The 19,803-nt window shown below is 44.0% G+C and overlaps 1 protein-coding gene across 1 annotated transcript in view; it reads left to right on the forward strand.

Annotated features, from left to right (window-relative positions):
* The first annotated feature begins 14,330 nt into the window (after positions 1-14,330).
* Positions 14,331-19,803, forward strand: part of SHROOM4 (shroom family member 4) — a 170,075-nt gene continuing 164,602 nt past the window's right edge. Inside the window, exon 1 of the mRNA XM_088444278.1 lies at positions 14,331-14,633. Within this exon, the coding sequence (XP_088300404.1) occupies positions 14,502-14,633 (132 nt within the window). The 5' untranslated portion in view covers positions 14,331-14,501. The remainder of the gene's footprint in view (positions 14,634-19,803) is intronic.

Genomic DNA, 19,803 nt, shown 5'->3' on the forward strand with positions numbered 1-19,803 from the left:
TATTCATAATTCAGCTCACACCGAGAGCCCACCCCACCCCCAATACATGTTGCCACGCCCCCTGCCATGCTGACTGTACTGGCTCCATGCACAGGGGAAGGGGTCTGATGTCCTTATGTGTAACTCAGGGATGGGGAACCTCAGGGCTGCGGGCCATATGAGCATCCTTAGGATGCTTCAGATGGTCACACTGCTGCCCTTACAACTCCCAGGAGCATCCTCAGGATGCTACAGGCATTGCTGTAATCACCGGCGATTGTGGCAGCTATCAGTACACAATTATGTGCTTCTCAGTATTGTTATACTAGCATTGCCGGCTGCCCCTCTGTCTGACACAGCCCTTGCTTCACTTGCACATAAGGAGATCTTACAGCAGCAGTGTGAGCACCATGGTGCGGTATCATTGTTGCCAGGGTGCTACCCGCCCCCAAAGCCCCTCACCCCGGCTAAGCTACTGACCTGTTGTGCTTCTGTAACTCATATGTTCCACTGGTCCCTTTCCCCTTCTCCCTGCTGCTCCGGCTGTGATGTTGCTCCCAGGAGCCTCTGCAGTAGTAACATTAAATGTCCATCCATCCATCCACCCGCCCAGCCCTGCCCCCTGCACCAGCCCCACCCCCGCATGCCGGAACAAATGCCAACTTCCACTTTGCGGTCCACAGTGGAATGCAAATCCTGGAAGTGTGGCTGCCGGCACTGGCGCAGCAGAGGGGAGGATGGGACCAGCCCAGCGGGAACTTTCCCGCTTTTCCGGTGGCCCTATACTCCCCTGGTCACCCCAACTGTCAGTGATTTTTGGCAGCACTTGGGATGACAGTTGGTTTTTGAATATGAACTGTGCTACAGCCACGATGAGACAGTTAGTCAGGACATTGCACAGGGGAGGAAACATTTTAGCTCTTTTGACCCCCTTAGGAGTCGAAGTTTGAAAAATCCCTTCTTAGTGGGCACCAAAGAATATATTACCCAATTTTTTGTTTTGTAGGTCCAGGGGTTTGCGCTGGGCATTGATGAGTCAGTGTGTCAGTCAGGACATTTGTTTTATTTATATAGATAGACTAGCTGATGTACCCGGTTTCACCCAGGTAGACCTTACATATTTTAATTTCCTTCATACCATCTTAATTTATATGCTTAGTTTATTTTATGCCTCTGGTTTAAAGGAGCCTGCAAGTATCAAGATTAAGGGGCCCATTGATCAAAGTGAATTTGAGGTAAATTTCCCGAAAACACGCATTTTTGGGGGTTTACCTCATATACTAAGTATCCCCCAGATGTATGAAGGAGGGACCGCAGCAGGTATCGGATATACCTGCTGCGATCCCTCCATTGCCTCTGGCAGCCGCCTCCCCCATAGGTTTCTATGGGGGATGCGATGCTGCCAAATGTATCAATATCGGAATGCGAAGCATTCCCGATATTGGCCCCAGCAGCTAACACTATCTAAAGATAGCGTTAGCCACTGTAGTCTAATGCAATTTACCGCATATTTAGCCAGCGGTGGGATCTCACGGAACCCTCCGCCGGCAATGAGAGCTGCACATGTGCAGTCTGCGGGACTTCGCATGCGCAGCAGCCCCGACTGCCCTCCGGAGACATCGCAGGGAAAGGCTCCTTTCGGAGCCCGTCTCCCTGCATGTCCTGGATAATACATCCGGCAGATAGGATCGCATTTTGCAATGCGATCAGGGGCGGAACTGCATGCCCTGATTGCATTGCAAAATGCTATCATTAATAAATGGGCCCCTATGTAAATTAAGTTGTTTATTTTTTTATGCAAACAATTTTTATTAGCATGAAGAGCAAAAAAAACAGAAACACATTTGTACGAAGGCATATTACCTTGCTCCGCTGCTCTGTACCCCTCAGGGTTATTTTGTTGGCCAACGCAGCACAGTGCACCGTAGGATTAACCTGCACATATTTCCTTGCCGCATCCTGAGTTTGCCTTCTTCTTTTAGCATGGGTGTATCTGGCACAATGTTTGGCAGGAGACCTCTTGGGGACAGGAAGAGGTTGCAGCCTGTGAGAGGTATGAGGCGGAGTAGGGCTGGAGGAGGTGTGATGTTGTGCATACTTTTTGAGGTTCACGTGACAGGTATGCATCACAATGGCCCCTAGAGAGGTCCTGTGTAAAGAGTAGCCTCCTCACAGGGTTATGTTCAGCACCAAAACTCTCATAGAGTTCACTATTGTGGTAAACCTCGAAGACGTAATCGAGCAGTTGTCCAGCTGCCACCAGTTTGCATAAACCACCATAAGTAATGGGTTGGGACCACTGGTGGCTCCAGAGGTGGGGCTTCAGCACAGTCCAAATTTCAAATAGGGAAAGCACACCAACTGCCTGTCACGACCGGGAACTTGGGATACCTCTATTGCGGTAGAGAACTGGGGGTTAGGATAAGGATAAATAAATGACGGGAGGGACAGTAACTAGGTCTCCTAGTTGCGGCCAAACCCAGGTTTGGCTAGACCTGCCCAGAGGCGTGGAGTCTAACTCACTTGGTGGTTTTCTCCAGTGACCCCTCCAATTGGGATTTAGGGCCTGATTCAGAGCTGAATGCTCTGACCAGAGCGCTCGCTCTGAATCAGTGCCCTCCTCCATGAAAATGAAGCGGCCTCCTGGCCGCTCGCATAGCTGTGGGTGACCACCCACAGCATATGCGAGCGGCCAAAAAGATGGTTGCGATGGTCTTGACCATTGCGACCATCGGACTTGCGACGGAGACCCTGCGGTAGGGTCTCCCTGCCGCAAGCCCTGCAGTGATTTTGGCTCTATCAGAGCAAAAATCACTCCCACTGACATCACTAGTGATGTCAGTGGGGCCGGCTTCAGACGGTAGGCGTTCCCATGGGAGTGCCTCCCTCTGGCAGGCACGCCCCCGGCACGCCCACCAAAGGGGGCGTGCTATCAATCAACATCTACAGCACGCCCCCCTTGGTGCGAGACCCGGAGCGATGGTGAGCCCGTCGCTCGCCGGGTCTCGCGCAAGCGCACGACGGAGCTCCCTCCGTCGTGCGCATGCGCAGTGGGGAACATCGACCCGCTTGCGAGCGTCCTGCCGCTCGCGAGTGAGTCTGAATGACCCCCTTAGTTTTCGCCGCACCAAGTCAGCAGGTCGCGGCCCTCTGAACAGGTACCTGGGAATGGCAGAAGACCAAAACAAATACTAAAACTACAAGGACTGGAAACACTAGGGATACTGGAAATGAAGAACACTAAGGGTCCTATTTACTACAATCCACATATTGAATGCAGATTGTAGTGTGATATTAACGACTGAATTTGCATTGCAAATTCAGGCAATATCACAGGGATTTACTACAAATCCCTTGCAGGGACAGAGCTTGCGATAAAGCTCTGGGCCTGATTCAGAGCCGGACGCAAGTGGCCGATCGCTCGTCCGCCGTACGAGCGGAAATATTTAAATCCAAGCGCTCGCTCGTATGTTCGCTCGTAGCTAACCTTCCGCCCCATATTCTCCCAACCCCTCCTCTAGCTAGCGAACGTACAAAATAGCGAGCGTCCGTCTCCTCTTTGGTTGCAGTGAGCGCTCGCACAAGTCAATTCCGGAAGTGGCCCTGTCAGTTTCGATTGCCTGCTATTTCATTCTGCAAACATACTTGAATCGATTACTGGCAATCACTATATTAATTAGCTTAATTGTTTGTTTCACATGTTTGCAATCCTGGTTTCTTTTTCAATGTCAATAAACTTTATTCTTGTTAGTGTGTGTCATTTCTTCCGCAGAATACGTACGGTTTGACCAAGGGGATGGTTTTTCTAATGTAAAAGTTTGTTTGAATGCTACTAATGTTTTTTTTTTTTTTTTTAAATGCAGATTTTCCATTTTCTTTTTTTACATTTAAATTAGCTTACGCATGTCACTGCATCAAGCCTATCATAACTCACATTATATTTGTGAGGGTGTAGGTCACATGACTCATACACTAACCGATAGAATTGTTCCTGTTAATTTACAAAGTACATTAGCCAATCAAAATTTTTCTAGGACCTTTATTAAAACTGGTTTGTGTAAAAAAAATCATTGCCATCATGAGAGCCAACGCTTTCTGTAGGCGGGAGATAATGGTGCTAGTTGAGGTCATGGACGAGCACATTACTGACCATCCGCTCCCCATCACCAACCTTCAAAAGCGTAGGGCCTACGCGGAGGTGCGCCGCCGCCTGCGTTCCCTCGGCTATCGCCGTAATATAGGCCAGTTGGAACGCAGGTGGTCGGATCTGAGGCGCCGATCACCACGCCTGCTGGCCCTTTTGCGGCGCCGGATTGGCCAAAGTAAGTGTTTCTATGTCTGTTTTTTTTTTCTCATACCTGCGTGTGCTTGTTTACAGTACATCCCTGTTTTTATTATTTTGGTCATACCTGCGTGTGCTTGTTTACAGTATATCCCTGTTTTTATTATTTTGGTCATACCTGCGTGTGCTTGTTTACAATATATCCCTGTTTTTATTAATTTATCCCAAAATTGGAAAAAAAAAATGTAATTAAAAATGTTTTTCTCCATCATTTAGGGGCAGAGCGCATAGTCAGACGGCGCCGACGTGTGGCTCATCCCCTATCCCCCACTCCCACCCAAACATCCCCTGCCCACTCTTCCCCAAATTCCCCCTCCACCCCAGACCTTGCCATCCTTCAGTCCCCTCCCTCTCCTCACCTGACCACCCTCCAACTTCCCCCTCCCCTCAAAACCCACCTCACTTTTCCACACCCTCCACTCCCTCAGCCATAACCCCTCCTCCTTCACTTACCCACTGGCCCACCTCAGATGAGGAGAATTTCGTGGCTCCAGGCCCAGTCCGCAGTGTGGCTGGTATGTTTACATTGTAAACTATGGGGGTTTTTTTATTTTTTTTTTATTGTGTAAATTAATTTGTTTGATGTTGTCCTTTTGCCTGTGCAGTTCAAAATAGTAAAGTAGTTCAAATGTTTTTTATATATATCTTTGTGAAACAATGTCAAGGATGTTTTCCCCTTACACATATGACACATGTCCAAACACTCCCACTTGTGTCTTTCTTGTTTACGGTACCAACAAATGTCGTAGTTTTGCTTAGGTTTAAGACATGTGTTTTTTCAGGTTATTTCTACTTTTTGGCCCCTTATTTTTTGAAAATCTTTTCGTTTGACATTCCTTTTTTTTTTGGACATGTTTTTGTAACTGATGTTTTTTTTGGTATAGCCTGAATTTTTTTGTGGGTTTGAACATTCTAAATGAAGGTGTCATTTGTAACCCGCACATTCTTTTTCACCACAGAGGCCCAGAGGCGTAACGAGGCCATTGCAGGAGGATTGGTGGAACTCCGGGGCCATGTAATTGGCATGCTGGTGGCCTTGGACCACCTTTTGGCGATCCTGCGCCAATAATTTTTTGTATTTTGACCAAAAAAAAAAGTTTATTTTGATTTATTTAAGTCTCATTCCTTGTCTGTAAATCTTAGATTGTTGAACCTTACATAAGTCTACTATTTGTCCGTGTTTTTAAGTAATGTCAATTTGTTTGTAGAAAGGTCAAGTAAGTATGTAAGCTTGCACATTAAACACATAACAATACCAATAGGTTTTTAGACTTAACGTCAAAAATAGATTAAATATTTTTGGTGGTAATATAAAAATTAAAGCAACCTGCTTAGGCCTAGAATTCACCATAATACCTTTGGTGTTTGTTTTTAGCCACAAAGCAGGGTACAAAAGTTTAGAAATTAAGAAATTACAGTATTAGGCATTAAGCATGTTTGCATTTTTTGGAGCAGGTTTCACTTGTTTGTAATTTACGAAGGAAATGGTTGTTTAATGAAAAAAATAAATTTATTGCACACAAATAATAAACACCAAGTGAATTGTCAAAACAAAATCACACAGTTAAAACACACACAAAAGACCAAAAAATTCCAAAATCCCCCCCCCCCCAAAAAATGAAGAACTGTTTGAAGTAGCATGCCGACATGAATCCACAAATGAGGAGAAGAAATCATTGTTCCCGAAGTTATATCCAATGTGTCCACATAAAGTAATTTGTGTTGATCAGGTAGTATGCATGGATTTTTATGGTCATTTTAGGGAATAAAACAAAAACAAAATTTAAAAAAAGTTAAAAGTGTACATTAAAATAATACATGTCTACATTGTGTCAATTACATAACTTTGCGGAAATAATTACCTAAAAAATCCTTCAACAATTTGATCGCGTATGGCCCCCCCACATACTGACCTCCGACCAACCTCGGGGGGGCCGTCCTCAGGCAAGGCATCCTCTGGCTGCATTGGGACACCACTCTTTATGGCGATGTTATGAAATATCCCACACAGGACCACAATATCCCACACAGGACCACAATTTTGAAAACCATAGCCGGCAAATACATGAGGTCGCCACCAGAGCGGTGGAGGCATCTGAATCGGCCTTTTAAAAGGCCGATACAGCACTCCACCACCTGCCTGGTGGCTGTAAGTGCGGAATTATACTGACTTTGTGGCCCTGGTGTGGGAACCAAATAAGGAGTGAGCAGCCAGGGCATGCAAGGGTAACCACTGTCTCCTGTGAAAATATAAAAAACAACATCAGGACCATTGTGTACCAAGCTTTGCATTGGTTTCAACAGGTGTCAACTTACCCAGAAGCCACGCATCACCAGCTTGTAGGTTGTTTAATTTGTGCCAAATCCCTGATTGCCGGATGACGAAGGAATCATGTGCACTGCGTGGGAATTTGGCATTCAGGGACAGGATTTGGAGGGAGGCATCACATACCACCATTACATTCATCGAATGAAAGTGTTTTCGGTTCCTAAATATTGCCTCCAGCATTGCTGGAGGCTGAAGTGGTATGTGAGTGCCATCTACAACCCCTATGATGTGTGGGAAGCCAGCAACTTGGTAAAATGTATCCTTCACCACATTAAGGGAACCCATATCCAATGGCATTTTAATAAAATGATGGAGGTGTTTAAATAGTGCATCCATCACTGCCCTCAGGATCCTTGAAAAGGAGGATTGGGAGATTCCTGCGACTATTCCCACGGTGGTTTGAAAGGATCCTGAGGCACAAAAATGTAACACCGACATTAATTGCGTAAGTGGTGGTATTGCTGTAGGACTGTCAATTTGCCGTTCAAGATCACTCTCTATTAATGAGAGAGTGTCTATGATGATTTTTGGAGGCAGACGGTAGCGTCTTAACACCTCATCATCTGGCATTCCAAAAAGGGTGACACGTGTTCTATATATCTGGGGCCTTGCACGCCTACGAGGCCTTCGCCTGGGACGAAGTTGAGGTTGGTCGGGTTCTGGAACCATGGCCAAGAGAATACGACCAACATCAACCTGAAATGTTAAGCAAGGTAGTTATTGTTTTAGACAAATGTGTTAAGAAAAATATACTTATCTTTTCAAAGAAAACCAAAGAATCTTACAGGCAGTTTGCAAAATAGTACGCTACATTTAGACTTAAGACATGATTTTACACAGAACAAGCACACATTATTTCGTAAAATAGTACGCTACATTTAGACTTAAGACATGATTTTACACAGAACAAGCACACATTAGTTCGCAAAATAGTACGCTACATTTAGACTTAAGACATGATTTTACACAGAACAAGCACACATTACTTAGCGAAACATATGCTAAGACCAACACATCTAATTTGTTAATTAATAAAACCAAAAACACTTACCAAAAACAGACAAATATCAAAAAGTTATAAAAGGTCACTTGGGTTCCAGCCAAAATAACTTAAAAAAAAAAAAAACAATATAAACATTTTGACACAATTTATTAATAATTGTTTATGGGAATTATTGAAATACTTACTCAAAAATATAAATAAAAATAGCAAATAAAAATACGCAAAAATGCTAACTTAAACAAAGTAATAAAAAAAAAACACTCCTTCAAAAAAAAAAAAAACTCCTTCACATTCCACCAACCAAACAACAAACCACTCTACACCGAAATACCTCCAACAATCAAAAAATGCCACCTCGAATGGAGTCACACCAAGCCATAAATAGTCTACATTTTCCCGCTCAAATTAAGGACGGACAATAGGAGCGCACAATGAATGATGCGCCCGAATAATGCTGACGCATGTATAAAAACGTCACTGAAGGCCCAAATCGGTCTGCTGCATTGAGAAAAAACACAATGAGTACAGAGCAGCAAAGTACTAGCCAAGAGGCGCCATGTAAGTATTTGGTTTTTTATGGGAAAATGCTTATGTTTAACATTACATTTTGAAACATTTTACATTAAAAATGTTTAAACCATTTAAAAAAAAAGGTGTGGAGGATGCCATGGAAGAGGCTGCTGGGCCTAGTAGGCAAACTAGGGCCAAAAAAAAGAGGCAGCCACAATTCACAAGGAAGGAGATGGAGGTTTTGGTGCAAATGTGCAACGACAACCTGGCACAGGCACCAAGGAATATGGGTGCAACCCAGAGATGGAAACTGTGGGACGACATAGCCAGTGGTGTCAATGGTGTGGGTGAGTTTGAACGTTCAACCCGGGAGGTCAAACGCCGGTACGTAAAAACTACATCTTATTAAAAAGTGTTTACAGGTCAAAATACTGCAGGAATAATGCCAAATTTTAAACCAACAGATGGAGAGACTTCAAATATTGGCTTAAACAAAAACTGGTTGATAGGGCTAGGCATGCAGGGGGGACAGGTGGGGGTCCCACCCCTGTGTCACTTGAGCTCACAGATTTGGAGGAGCTGGCCCAGGGGTGTGTGCAGGATGAGGAGGTGTTTGGCGTGTCGAACATGGATACCGACATGCCAGACTTTGCGGCTCCTCATGTTGCCCCAGGTAAATGTTGTAATGTTAACAACTCAGAAATGTGTTTTGGAAAATATCTAGATTATAATTTTACTCTTTTCTCTTTTTTCTCACAGAGACACAGGCGGATGAGTCTGCTCCAGAGGTGAGCTTTGGCCGCAGAATTTCTTCTGGCTCTGCAGGGGAGGAAGCAGTAGATCCAGCTGGGGACCCTGTGGCAGACAGTCCAGGGCATTCCCCCTCGCAGGCAGTGGCCCTCCTCACTGATCTCAAAGCCGAAGGAGATCCCGGACCCGTTCAGGCTCCCTCCAACCCCCGGCCAAATGGCCTAAAAGGCGATGACAGCACTGGCTAATTTCCCCACAATCCATCTCTGTGTTTGCCTCATATTCCTTCATGCCAAAAACCTCCCTCTCCTTTCTTGTGAATTGTTTTTATTTGTTATTTTTTTAGTTCAAATGCCACTTATTTTGTTTGTGTGTGGCCAAAATCATTTGTAAATTTTTTTACCTTAAAATAAATATGTTTATGAAAAAAAAAAAATCCCAAAATGGACACAATCTAATAAAATTAAGTTCAAAATCTGCAAAATTCTATTGTTGATTTATTCAAAAACTCGTTAAAAGGTAATCCCTCAAACAAACTTACAAACAATACAACGGAAATAGAAACATTTAATTTTTTAAAAAAAAACAAGGGTTAAAAACAATTTATGAGTTTTAATTAACACTTAGCAAAAAACAAAAGAATGATTGGTTTCTTGGCCAAAAAAAAAATATGAAAAAAAACAAACATGCGTACAATATTGTTTCCCTAAAAAAGAAACACTTACAAATATTTTAAAAGCCCACAAAAAAAAAATCCATTTGTTAGCTAATTGATTCTATGACCCAGAAATTAGCAGCTAAGTAGTTCACCTGCGTTCGGTTTTTAGCTACTAAAAAAGGTCTATTTGCTAAACACATTACAAGCAGTTTAGCAATTAAAAGATGATTGTTTTTGTGGCCTCAATTGATAAATCGCTACACCATCGATGAGCCGAGGGAAGTACGAAGAGACCATCGTCATTGCGGTAGACTATACCAGACCACAAACTGAGCGAGCTGTCTTAATGGAAATTGGATCACACAGTGAGGTATCACTTGTTCCGTTCACATTTGGCGCGCGCATAAGATAATTTATGTACGCCCAAAAAACGCCTCGACACGCCTGCGTTTTCCCATCTCCACCCCAAAACGGACAGTTCTGTCAATCACATTTCACATGTCACTTCCTGTTCGCTGTGTATACGATCGACTGAAAAATCACTGCAATCAGACGTACGCACATGCACACTGTTACACCGACGCATGCGTGGTTGGACAACATCGGCTGACTACGAACGAACGGCCACTTGCGAGCACCTCTGAATCAGGGCCTCTGTCCCTGCGAATCCCCTCCGCACACTAGTCACGGTATTTTCGCAAAAAATACTGTGACAAAGTGCCCGCGCATGCGCCGACCGGCCGCCGCTGCTACCTCCCTCGGCGCTAAGCCCTGCCCCCTCGATCGCGGACCCCCCGCGATCGTGGACTCCCCGCCCCCCCCCCCCCTCAATAGCACTTACCTGCATGATCCGGGCCTCCGGTGATGTCCTCCATGCGTCCGTTCAGGTGATATCCCATGCTGCACTAGGACCCGATCACCTGATGACCGGGCCGCAGTGCACTATGGGAGACCAGCTGACCGGAGGGGAGACATCACTGGAGGCACGATCACCGGTCTCTGGAGTCAGGTACTGCAAGTAAAAAAATTTTTTACAATTTTTTTTTTTTTTTGCAGTAATCAGCTTGCGGTCTGTTTAGATCACACAGCTGATTACTGGGACCAACTCCCAGCTCTGCTCTCCCCATTAGAGCGGAGCAGGAGTCCGGTAACCGGGGGAGACCCTAGATAACGCCACCTCCAGCTGGCGTTATCACAGGGCCTCCTTAGGTATTTTTTTCACAATTTATTTTTAGCAACTCTGGTCGGATCACATTTCCCATTTCAATTATGGGAAATGCGATCTGATTACTAAAAATAAGTTATACTTAGGTGTTGGAGTAGAATTTTATAAATTCTACTCCAATTGCCCTGTAATAACTATAGGTGATACTACAATAATGTGAAAAGGGTGTGAAAACACCCTTTTTCACTTTATTTTAGTAAAAATAATGTTAATAAATACAGCCCTAAAACATTACTGAAAAGGAATTGCACTTAAACTAGGAGGAGATAATGCAGAGATAGACTTGTACTGAGATTTGAGTAGAAAGTGCGCAGAGGTTAGCTTGAGACGCACTGAAGGTGCGAGTACAGATTTGTACTGAGATCCAGGTAGCGAGTACACAGAGGTTGGCTTGAGATGCACTGAAGGTGTGGATACCGACTTGTACTGGGATACTGGTAACGAACACACAAGGGTTAACTTGAGACGCACTGGAGGTGCGTACACGGACTTGTACTGGGATACTGGAAATGAACACACAAAGGTTAACTTAAGACGCACTGGAGGTGCGTACACGGACTTGTACTGGGATACTGGTAACGAACACACAAGGGTTAACTTGAGACGCACTGGAGGTGCAGACACGGACTTGCACTGGGATACTGGTAAAGAACACACAAGGGTTAACTTGAGACCCACTGGAGGTGCGGACACGGGCTTGCACTGGGATACTGGTAACAAATACACAAGGGTTAACTTGAGACGCATTGGAGGTGTGGACACGGACTTGCACAGAGACACTGGTAACAAATACACAGCTTAAAGAGTTAACACAGTTCAGTTTGGAGACTGAACAACACATTAGAATTTCAGCATGAAGGGAGAAACTTGGAAATCTTGCAATCATCTACACAGGTGAGAACAGTTAACACAGAAAGTTCAGCTAGGGATCTGAACAGCACACAGGAGAGAGTATAGCTGAAAGTCATTGGAGACAAGGTCGTAAATTTACTAAGATAGGAGTTCTATTAGGAAGTGATGTTGCCCATAGCAACCAATCATATTCCAGGTATTATCTTCTAGAACAGTGTTGGCTAACCTTGACACTCCAGCTGTTGTGGAACTATATATCCCAGCATGCCCTGCCACAGTTTTAGCATGCCCTAATAGCAAAACTGTAGCAGTGCATGCTGGGTTATGTAGTTCCATAACAGCTGGAGTGTCAAGGTTAGCCAACACTGTTCTAGAAGGTGCTAGATAATTGAGAGGTAGAATCTGATTGGTTGCTATGGGCAACATTACTTCTTAAATAGAACTCCCATCTTAGTAAATTTACCCCAACAAGCACTGAAGGTCTTGAAAGAACAGCAGGGTTATGTCATACAGCGAAGTTTAACAGCAGTTTCCTGTTCCTGGAGTCAGACTTAAATACCCCTGGGTAGCTGGTCATTGGATCAGAGGATCAGCTGAGTGACCACAGGACTACCATTGGGAGAGACTAGTCAGGTGATATGGACCAACATGGCTGCGCTTATGCCCGGCACCCCGGAAACCAGGACGCACGCACGGAAGCCCTAGAAGACCCCGGGCAGAATACTCAGACGCCACTCACCTCCACTCCCAGCGACTGAACACCTACGCCCAAGGACGCTGGCGTGAATGTGAGTATCGGCCGATCCCAGGCAGCATCCTGACACTGCCATTTCAAATGCAGCCACACATGGATGGCTGGGACTCGCTGGCAGTTGGTGTGACTTCCCTATTTGAATTTTGGACTGTGCTCGCTGTCCCACCCCTGGAGCTGCCAGTGGTTGGGACATGTCAAGGAGGTACTTAGCGGAGCTGGTGTAGATGTCCCCCTTGCTGTTGTGGGACATGATGGAGAACTCCTTCCAGTTATCCATCATATGCCTCACAATTAGTTCACTCACCTCCCTAGCCAGGGACCAGAAAGGCAGGCTCCGTCTCCTGGGATGGGGACAATGGTCTGAGGCACCATCTCCCCTTTCACATTCAAAAACTCAATTGCCATGTTCGAGAAAATGGAAAATCAAAACACAAATAAAGTGAAGTATCCAAATGGAAAAAACCCTTGGGCCTGATTTGGAGATGTACGCTCATCTGATGATGAATGTACATCTCCGATGGTTAGAGTTCTGCTCCTGTGCAGGACCCGTTCTGCACATGTGCACAACGGATCCTGTGATTATGCTCAAAGACCCCCCCCAAACCGCAGCATGATTGGGGAGCGGTGGCGTGGCAGTTAACCAGCCCCTGAAATGGAGGCGTCATCCGTATTCCGGGAGGAATGAGGCCCGGGTCGGTGGATGCAAATTCCTGGCCTCTGAAGTGATCAGCACCCTGTCAGGCTGCGTGAAGCCTCAGCCTGACCAAAGGAGCAACCATCACGACCATCGTTGCGATGGTGCTCACAGATGCAACAAGGAGGTGTCTGACACCTCCTTATGCATTTGCATTAAGATGAACGGAATTGCAAAGCTGCTTGTGTGCGGCTCTGCAATTCCACCCATCTATGAATCAGACCCCTAGTCCTTAGCAGTGGTGACTCAAGAGGTGGGGCTGCAGTGCAGTCCAATATTCAAATAGGGGAGCCACACCAACTGTCACCCCAAATGCTGCCAAACATCACTGGCAGTTGGTGTGTCTCCCCTATTTGAATATTGGACTGCGCTGCAACCACACCACTGAAGCCGCCACTCCACCCAGACAATGAGCTTACAGTGCCACAGCACTTGGGTCACTTTGTCACAAAATTACCTTGATCGAGAGGAAACATTTTACCACTTTTCACCCCTTTAACGAGTTGAATTTCGAAAAATCCCTGCTTAGTGAATACATACGTCATGGAAGGAATATCCTCCCCGAATTTAAGGGGCTTGTACAGGGCATTGATGAGTCATTCAGTCAGGACATTGCACAGGTGAAGAAAAAAATCCTTTAGTGTGTGCCTACGTCATGGAAGGAATATACCCTTCGAATTACATGTTTCTAGGTCCAGGGGTTTGGGCTGGGCGTTGATGAGTTAGTGTGTCAGTCAGGACATTTGTTTTATTTATATTGTGTGTGGGGGGGAGAAAATCACTAACTCCCTTTACAGCCCCAGGGATCGCCTTCTGCAGGTAAATAAAGGTGTAACCTCTAGATAACCAGGCACCAGATAAAAACACCCTGTCATGCATGATACACTTCAGTCAGCCTACACATGTATCAAAATCAATCATCATTCACGTTTAACTGCTAATAACATGTAACATAAGATATTCTGTACTTATTTAACTAAAATAAGTTATACCTGTATTTAAAATTATCTACATGCATCCTGTAGAAAAGATCATTTATCTGCATTATAGATCATAGAAAATAATGCATACATTACAGGAGAGCGTGACTTACTATGGTGTAGGGACGATATTATATTTAGTTTAATCAGCTTTACCAAGTTTTTTTCCCATTTTGTATCCCCGCCCCCCGGTGAGTGTGAGATGTGTTTGGATGATGGAGCATGCTCTCCTCCCCCTTCCCAATTTCCTTGTCAATGGGAATGAGAGTGAGCGTTGTACGGGCGCTGTGTCCTCGCTCTCTCTAAGTTACCCGTCGCCGGGCACCTCCTGCTAATTCATCATGGAATGGGAGCGCGGCGGTCGTTACTGTGCAGCAGGATAGTACCCCGAAGTAAAGCCGGCCTTGCATGGGGGAGCGGCAGCCATGGACACGCAGGCTGCAGGGGGGATCGCGCAGCCCTCCCAGTGCATCCATGTGCAACTACAGGGGGGAGCACCCTGGGGATTTACCCTCAAAGGGGGCCTGGAGCACGGGGAACCTCTAATCATCTCCAAGGTATGTACCACAGTCCGGGTAACAGCGGGCACCGGAAGTTCCATCCTATTGCAGTTACTTTTTCAGTAACTATACCAAAGTGATCTCGGTCATAGAGTGTATGTTGCACAGCTTTTGTCTCGTGCCTCAGTAGAACTAGTTCCGTTTTTTTTCTTCACCTTTTATTTTTTTTTTAAAACACAACTCTGTGATGCCTATTATTCTCTCTCTCTCTCTCTCTCTCTCTCTCTCTCTCTCTCTCTCTCTCTCTCTCTCTCTCTCTCAAAATACACAATTTGTCAGCAGCTATTGCAGAATGTGCAACTTGAAACTACAATGTTTTCCTAATACAAAAATAGTTCCAGAGGGTTCACAGATGAGTGTTTCTTGGTTAATGTTAGGTGAGTTACATATTAATGCTTGAAAAAATAAACAGATTACAGTAGTCTAAAGTTAAACCAAAACATCCTACAGGTTTTTTTTTTTTACTATGTATACAATGCCTTATATGCAACATTAACTAACTTTCCACTCAGACTGTGGAGACGTTATATAAATCGCTCAGACATTGCAAATTATGTTTTTTGTTTTTTTTCAATCTAAATTGTTTTGGCCTGAACTTATCACTTATCTAGCACTGGCCTTGTTTTCTGCAGACTGTCACTGCATTAATCAGTTTATTGGGCAGACTGTAGGGTAGAAGTGTGATTTAGAATGAGGAATATCATAATGCTGTATGGCCAGACATTTTTACAATAATAAAAAAAGATCTCAGTCTAGTTTTTTTTTTATTTATTTTTTCTTATTTAAAGGAATTTCACATTTATCCTGGTTTCAGTAGAAAGTGGTTGGGAAAGAAGCCCCTTGGATGCCTTTTGTTCAGAGAGAAAAGGGGGAGGGACAATGGGGAGTTTGGGATTTTTGTCCTCCAGCTCCTAAAGCCTTATGGAGCATACACACGGTCCGATGAACGATTTTACCAAAGTTTTGAACGATTTTTGACTGCATTAAAATGAATGGAATCGTCCAAGTCTGACTGGAAACGCACCAGATGTCAGATATCGTTATCTGACAAACGGGAACGCGCATCGTTCATCGTCCATCGTTCAGGCATGTCAGATGTGTCAGATTTTCCTTCAGATATGAACGACTGAACGATTTTTAAATCGTTATCGTTCAGATCTGAAGGGAAAATCTGACCGTGTGTATGCACCATTAAGGTGCATACACACACAACGATTGAGTTAATGAACGATTTTAGTAAACGATTTTCTACCTTGAAAAAATGAACTAAAATCGTTTACTAAAGTTGTTCATTTGCTATGTTCATTTAAATGTAATGAACGATTTTTATGAACTACAAACGATTTTTGCATATTAACTTAATGAAAATCGTTGAGTTGACAAGTCTGACTAAACTACAAACGTGAACGCGCATGAACAATAATCGTTCATCGTTTGACTCAGAAAGTGAACGATTTTTTCAAACGATTATCGTTAAACGATAATCGTTCAAAAAATCGTGTGTGTGTATGCACCTTTATACCTACAGTCCTCCATAGAAAGACATTTGCTATTGTTGGTTCTTTATTAATTGAATACCTGGATTTTAATTTTTAAAAGTAAATAGGGATGTATGCTAATTTATCAGTGGACTGGGTAGTACTTTAATGCACATCTTAAGTAGTTTACCTGTCCAATGAAAATCTTTGAAAAATCCACAACATTGTTTTGTTTATTTACCACAAGTGACCCTATGAAGAACCCTTTGCATCTGACACAAAACAACCATATTGCTGTCATCATTACTGCAGACACGTGAAATATGTCAGATGTATTCAGGCCACCAAATTGAATCCTGTAATCTGTCTTTGATTTGCCAGAAAAATAAACACAAAGCCCATTCGAATTGATCAGAAATCTAGTCAGCTGCCGATCACTTTGGTATGTGTTTGTGGCCAAGGGATCACTACACTGCATGGAGTCTCCTGTGATCAGTCACTTGGCCAAAGAGGTTTGGCCATTATGGCAACTTATTCTGATCGCTCGTCTTTGATCCACCATGTTTGTGGGCACATTGTTAACATAAGAAAAACAAAATTGTAAAGGGCCTAATGTACACAACTGTTGACCTTGTTCTATGTAGAAGAAATGCATGGACATGACTTATTACAGGGTTTCTATTTTCACTTTAATACTTTATTTCCCTAAAATTGCCACTGTGACACATGCAAGTGGCCTGAACTCCATTGCGGTTCATATATAGTTGTAAATTATTTGGTTTTGCTTTGATAGTACAGAAGCAAGAATCGGCATACTGTAATTTGTCAGTGCAGAGAAGTGGACCTCATTTAGGGTGGGGTGCACTAAGCATCGCATCCACGTTGCTGTACATTCCGCCAATTATCGGGTACATTCCTCTCGGTACTCTCTTGGTAAGAGCTGTCCTTTGCGATAGAGGAACTTCTGGGTTTATGAGCCAGAAGTCCCTCTGGCGTCCTTCTGTGCATGCGCAGAAGGACGACACACGCTGCGGGAGGTGCTGGGAGGGATCAGATTGGATCCCCCTCGGGGCATTGCGATTAGAAGCCCATAGGTTTTTATTGGGTAACACCATTGAGAAATACTGCCAAACCCCTGAAAATTGCATTTTGAGTACATCTTGCCCTTAGACCTATAAATAACTACAGAAAAATACGATTTAAAGTTGGGAGGGGAAGTGTTTCCTAGCTGAGAACTGAATAGCAGTGTAAACCTGAAGCTGCCCGTTATTTGTGTACTACATTCAAAAGCTGGCATCATTTTTGGCAGCAAGGGTGAACAGTGATTAGCATTCCTGCTTCACCACACTAAGGTCATGTGTTTAATTTCAACAAAGGCTTTATCTGTGTGAAGTTTGTGTGTTCTCTCAGTGCCTGCATGGCTGGATTAAGAGCCACATGGGCCTGGAGCTGACAATGATCAGTGCTGTGTAGTTAACGCCAGTACTACGTGGGCATGTACACAGCGTACATTATCAGCTTCAATGTCTTGCTAAGGGCCAAATTCAATTAGAGACGAAAAGCCGCGATTGCTGAAAAAGTTTCGCCGATACGTGGTTTCGCCTGTTTCAAAAGTATCTCCGTATTCAATTCAATTCCATTCCATTCCATTTTCGCCTAGGGGAAAACTCCACAGACAAAACCAGGCGAAAAAGTATCTTCACCAAAAGACAGGCGAAATGAAGTGCAAAATCCATATTTTTGGGTACAAATGCTGGGACTTGATCCAGAACCCTTTGGGCAACCCCCAAATGACTAATAAGGCAAACATTTTTTTTTTTAATTAAAACACCATAAAATATGTCACTTTTGGGGTGAAAAATAAGTGTTGGAAAATTGGTAAAAAGTAGGGGGCATGGTATTTTGGGGGGTTGTATGGTTATGGCAGGTGTTTTTAAGATTGCAGGAGGTTGCAGCAGGTGTATTCAAGATTTTTTTTTTTTTTAAATCTACACTTTAGACACACCAAAATATAATAGTACCCATTTACATGTACCCCAAATGTAACTATGGTAGTTAGTTATCAGAAATAAACATTGCTTTATATAATTTTTCCTACTATGCATATAACAACCTTTTTACTCAAAATAACTGCACTAAATAATAATTTTATTAGGGCTACTAATACTCTTCTATTATGATCTCCAGGCTCAGTTGGGCTTTTTTTGGGGTACAAACTGATTTCCCCCCAAAACACAGCACTTCTCACTAGTTTCGCTTTGCACTACATTCGCCTATCCGCGGTTTCGCCTGTTTTACAATTGAATAGGGAGAAAAGTGGGGACGCGCGTGGCGAAAACATTGCGTCAAAACAGGCGAACGAGACGAAAACATCCCGCGAATCGCCGGCCGTGGCTTTTCGCCTCTAATTGAATCTGGCCCTAAATATGAAAAAGTATAAAAATTGCATCATTTTGTGAGGAAAATATAAATGCAAGATTAACAATTATGATGTATGGGGACTGGGGGGCCAGCTGGTGTTTGGTCATTATCATGCTGTCATCACAATGGGCCTATTTTTATATGGAAGCCTGGAGCTGTAGCTCCATTATCCCCGTTGTTAATCCGGTCCTGCATGCTTGTGTGGGTTTTGGCCAGGTACTCCATTTTCCTTTCACACTCTAAAAACATACTGATAGGTTAAATTGGCTTATGACACAAAACCACTAGTGTGTGTGTCTATGTAATAGGGAGCATAGTGGCAGGGACTGATGTGAATGACTAAGGAGCCTATTTATCAAGCTATTTTGTCATAAAATTTTTCAGAAACTTCAGTTTCTTAAAAATTGTATGTATCCTGGCTATGAAACAGCCTAATGCAAGAGATTTAATAGAAACCTGCAAAAGGCTAACTACCACTGCAGAGCGCGGTACTCATTAATGTCGGTGTGGATTGCAGTGTGACCCCTAAGTACAGTGTCATTTTTCTGATTTTGGTCTCTTCGGTTTACGCCATCCTCAGATGGCATAAACCACTTCATGCTTTTGGAGACATTCTCGCAGGAGAGGGATCTTGTGATCTCTCTCCCGCAGTCTTCTGTCTAGATCCTGAATCTGATACTGTGTGGATGCACAGCGTCAGATTCTCAGGAGGAGTCTTTTACAAATGTGACAGACTCATCTGATACCACTGGGGATGTAATAGGGCCCATACACCTACACGATCATCTTCTGATCCGTTTTACATTCGATTAACCTGCAGTTCCGTCGGCACGTTTTTATTTTTGACTTTGCACAGGATCAGTCGTATGATCGATCGTGTGCCTCACGTGCTCATTAGGAACAAGGACAAACAGTCATTGCAATGACTGTATTGCCACACTAATTGCATGAAAAAAAAAAAAATGACACGTTCTGCACACGATACGATGGAACATATGTGCTGCACATATGATCATAAGATACGATTGAAGGACCCACGGGAGCGCTCATCGGATGAAAAAATGCACGATTTCCACAAGACTGAGCGTACGTCGAGTCGAGAATCGTGTGATCGTCTAGAAATCGCGTAGGTGTACGGGGGCCTTAGCTCACAGGGACATCTGTTAGAGCTACCAATGACCCTTGAGTTACATTTAGTACATAGTGGAGATAATGCTGTATTATCAGTGGCGTAACTGGGGGGGGGGGTCGGGGTCGGCTGGGGTTCG

The sequence above is a fragment of the Taudactylus pleione genome, unplaced genomic scaffold, assembly GCF_031769625.1.
Source record: "Taudactylus pleione unplaced genomic scaffold, aTauple2 ptg000352l, whole genome shotgun sequence".
Taxonomy (NCBI): Eukaryota; Metazoa; Chordata; class Amphibia; order Anura; family Myobatrachidae; genus Taudactylus; species Taudactylus pleione.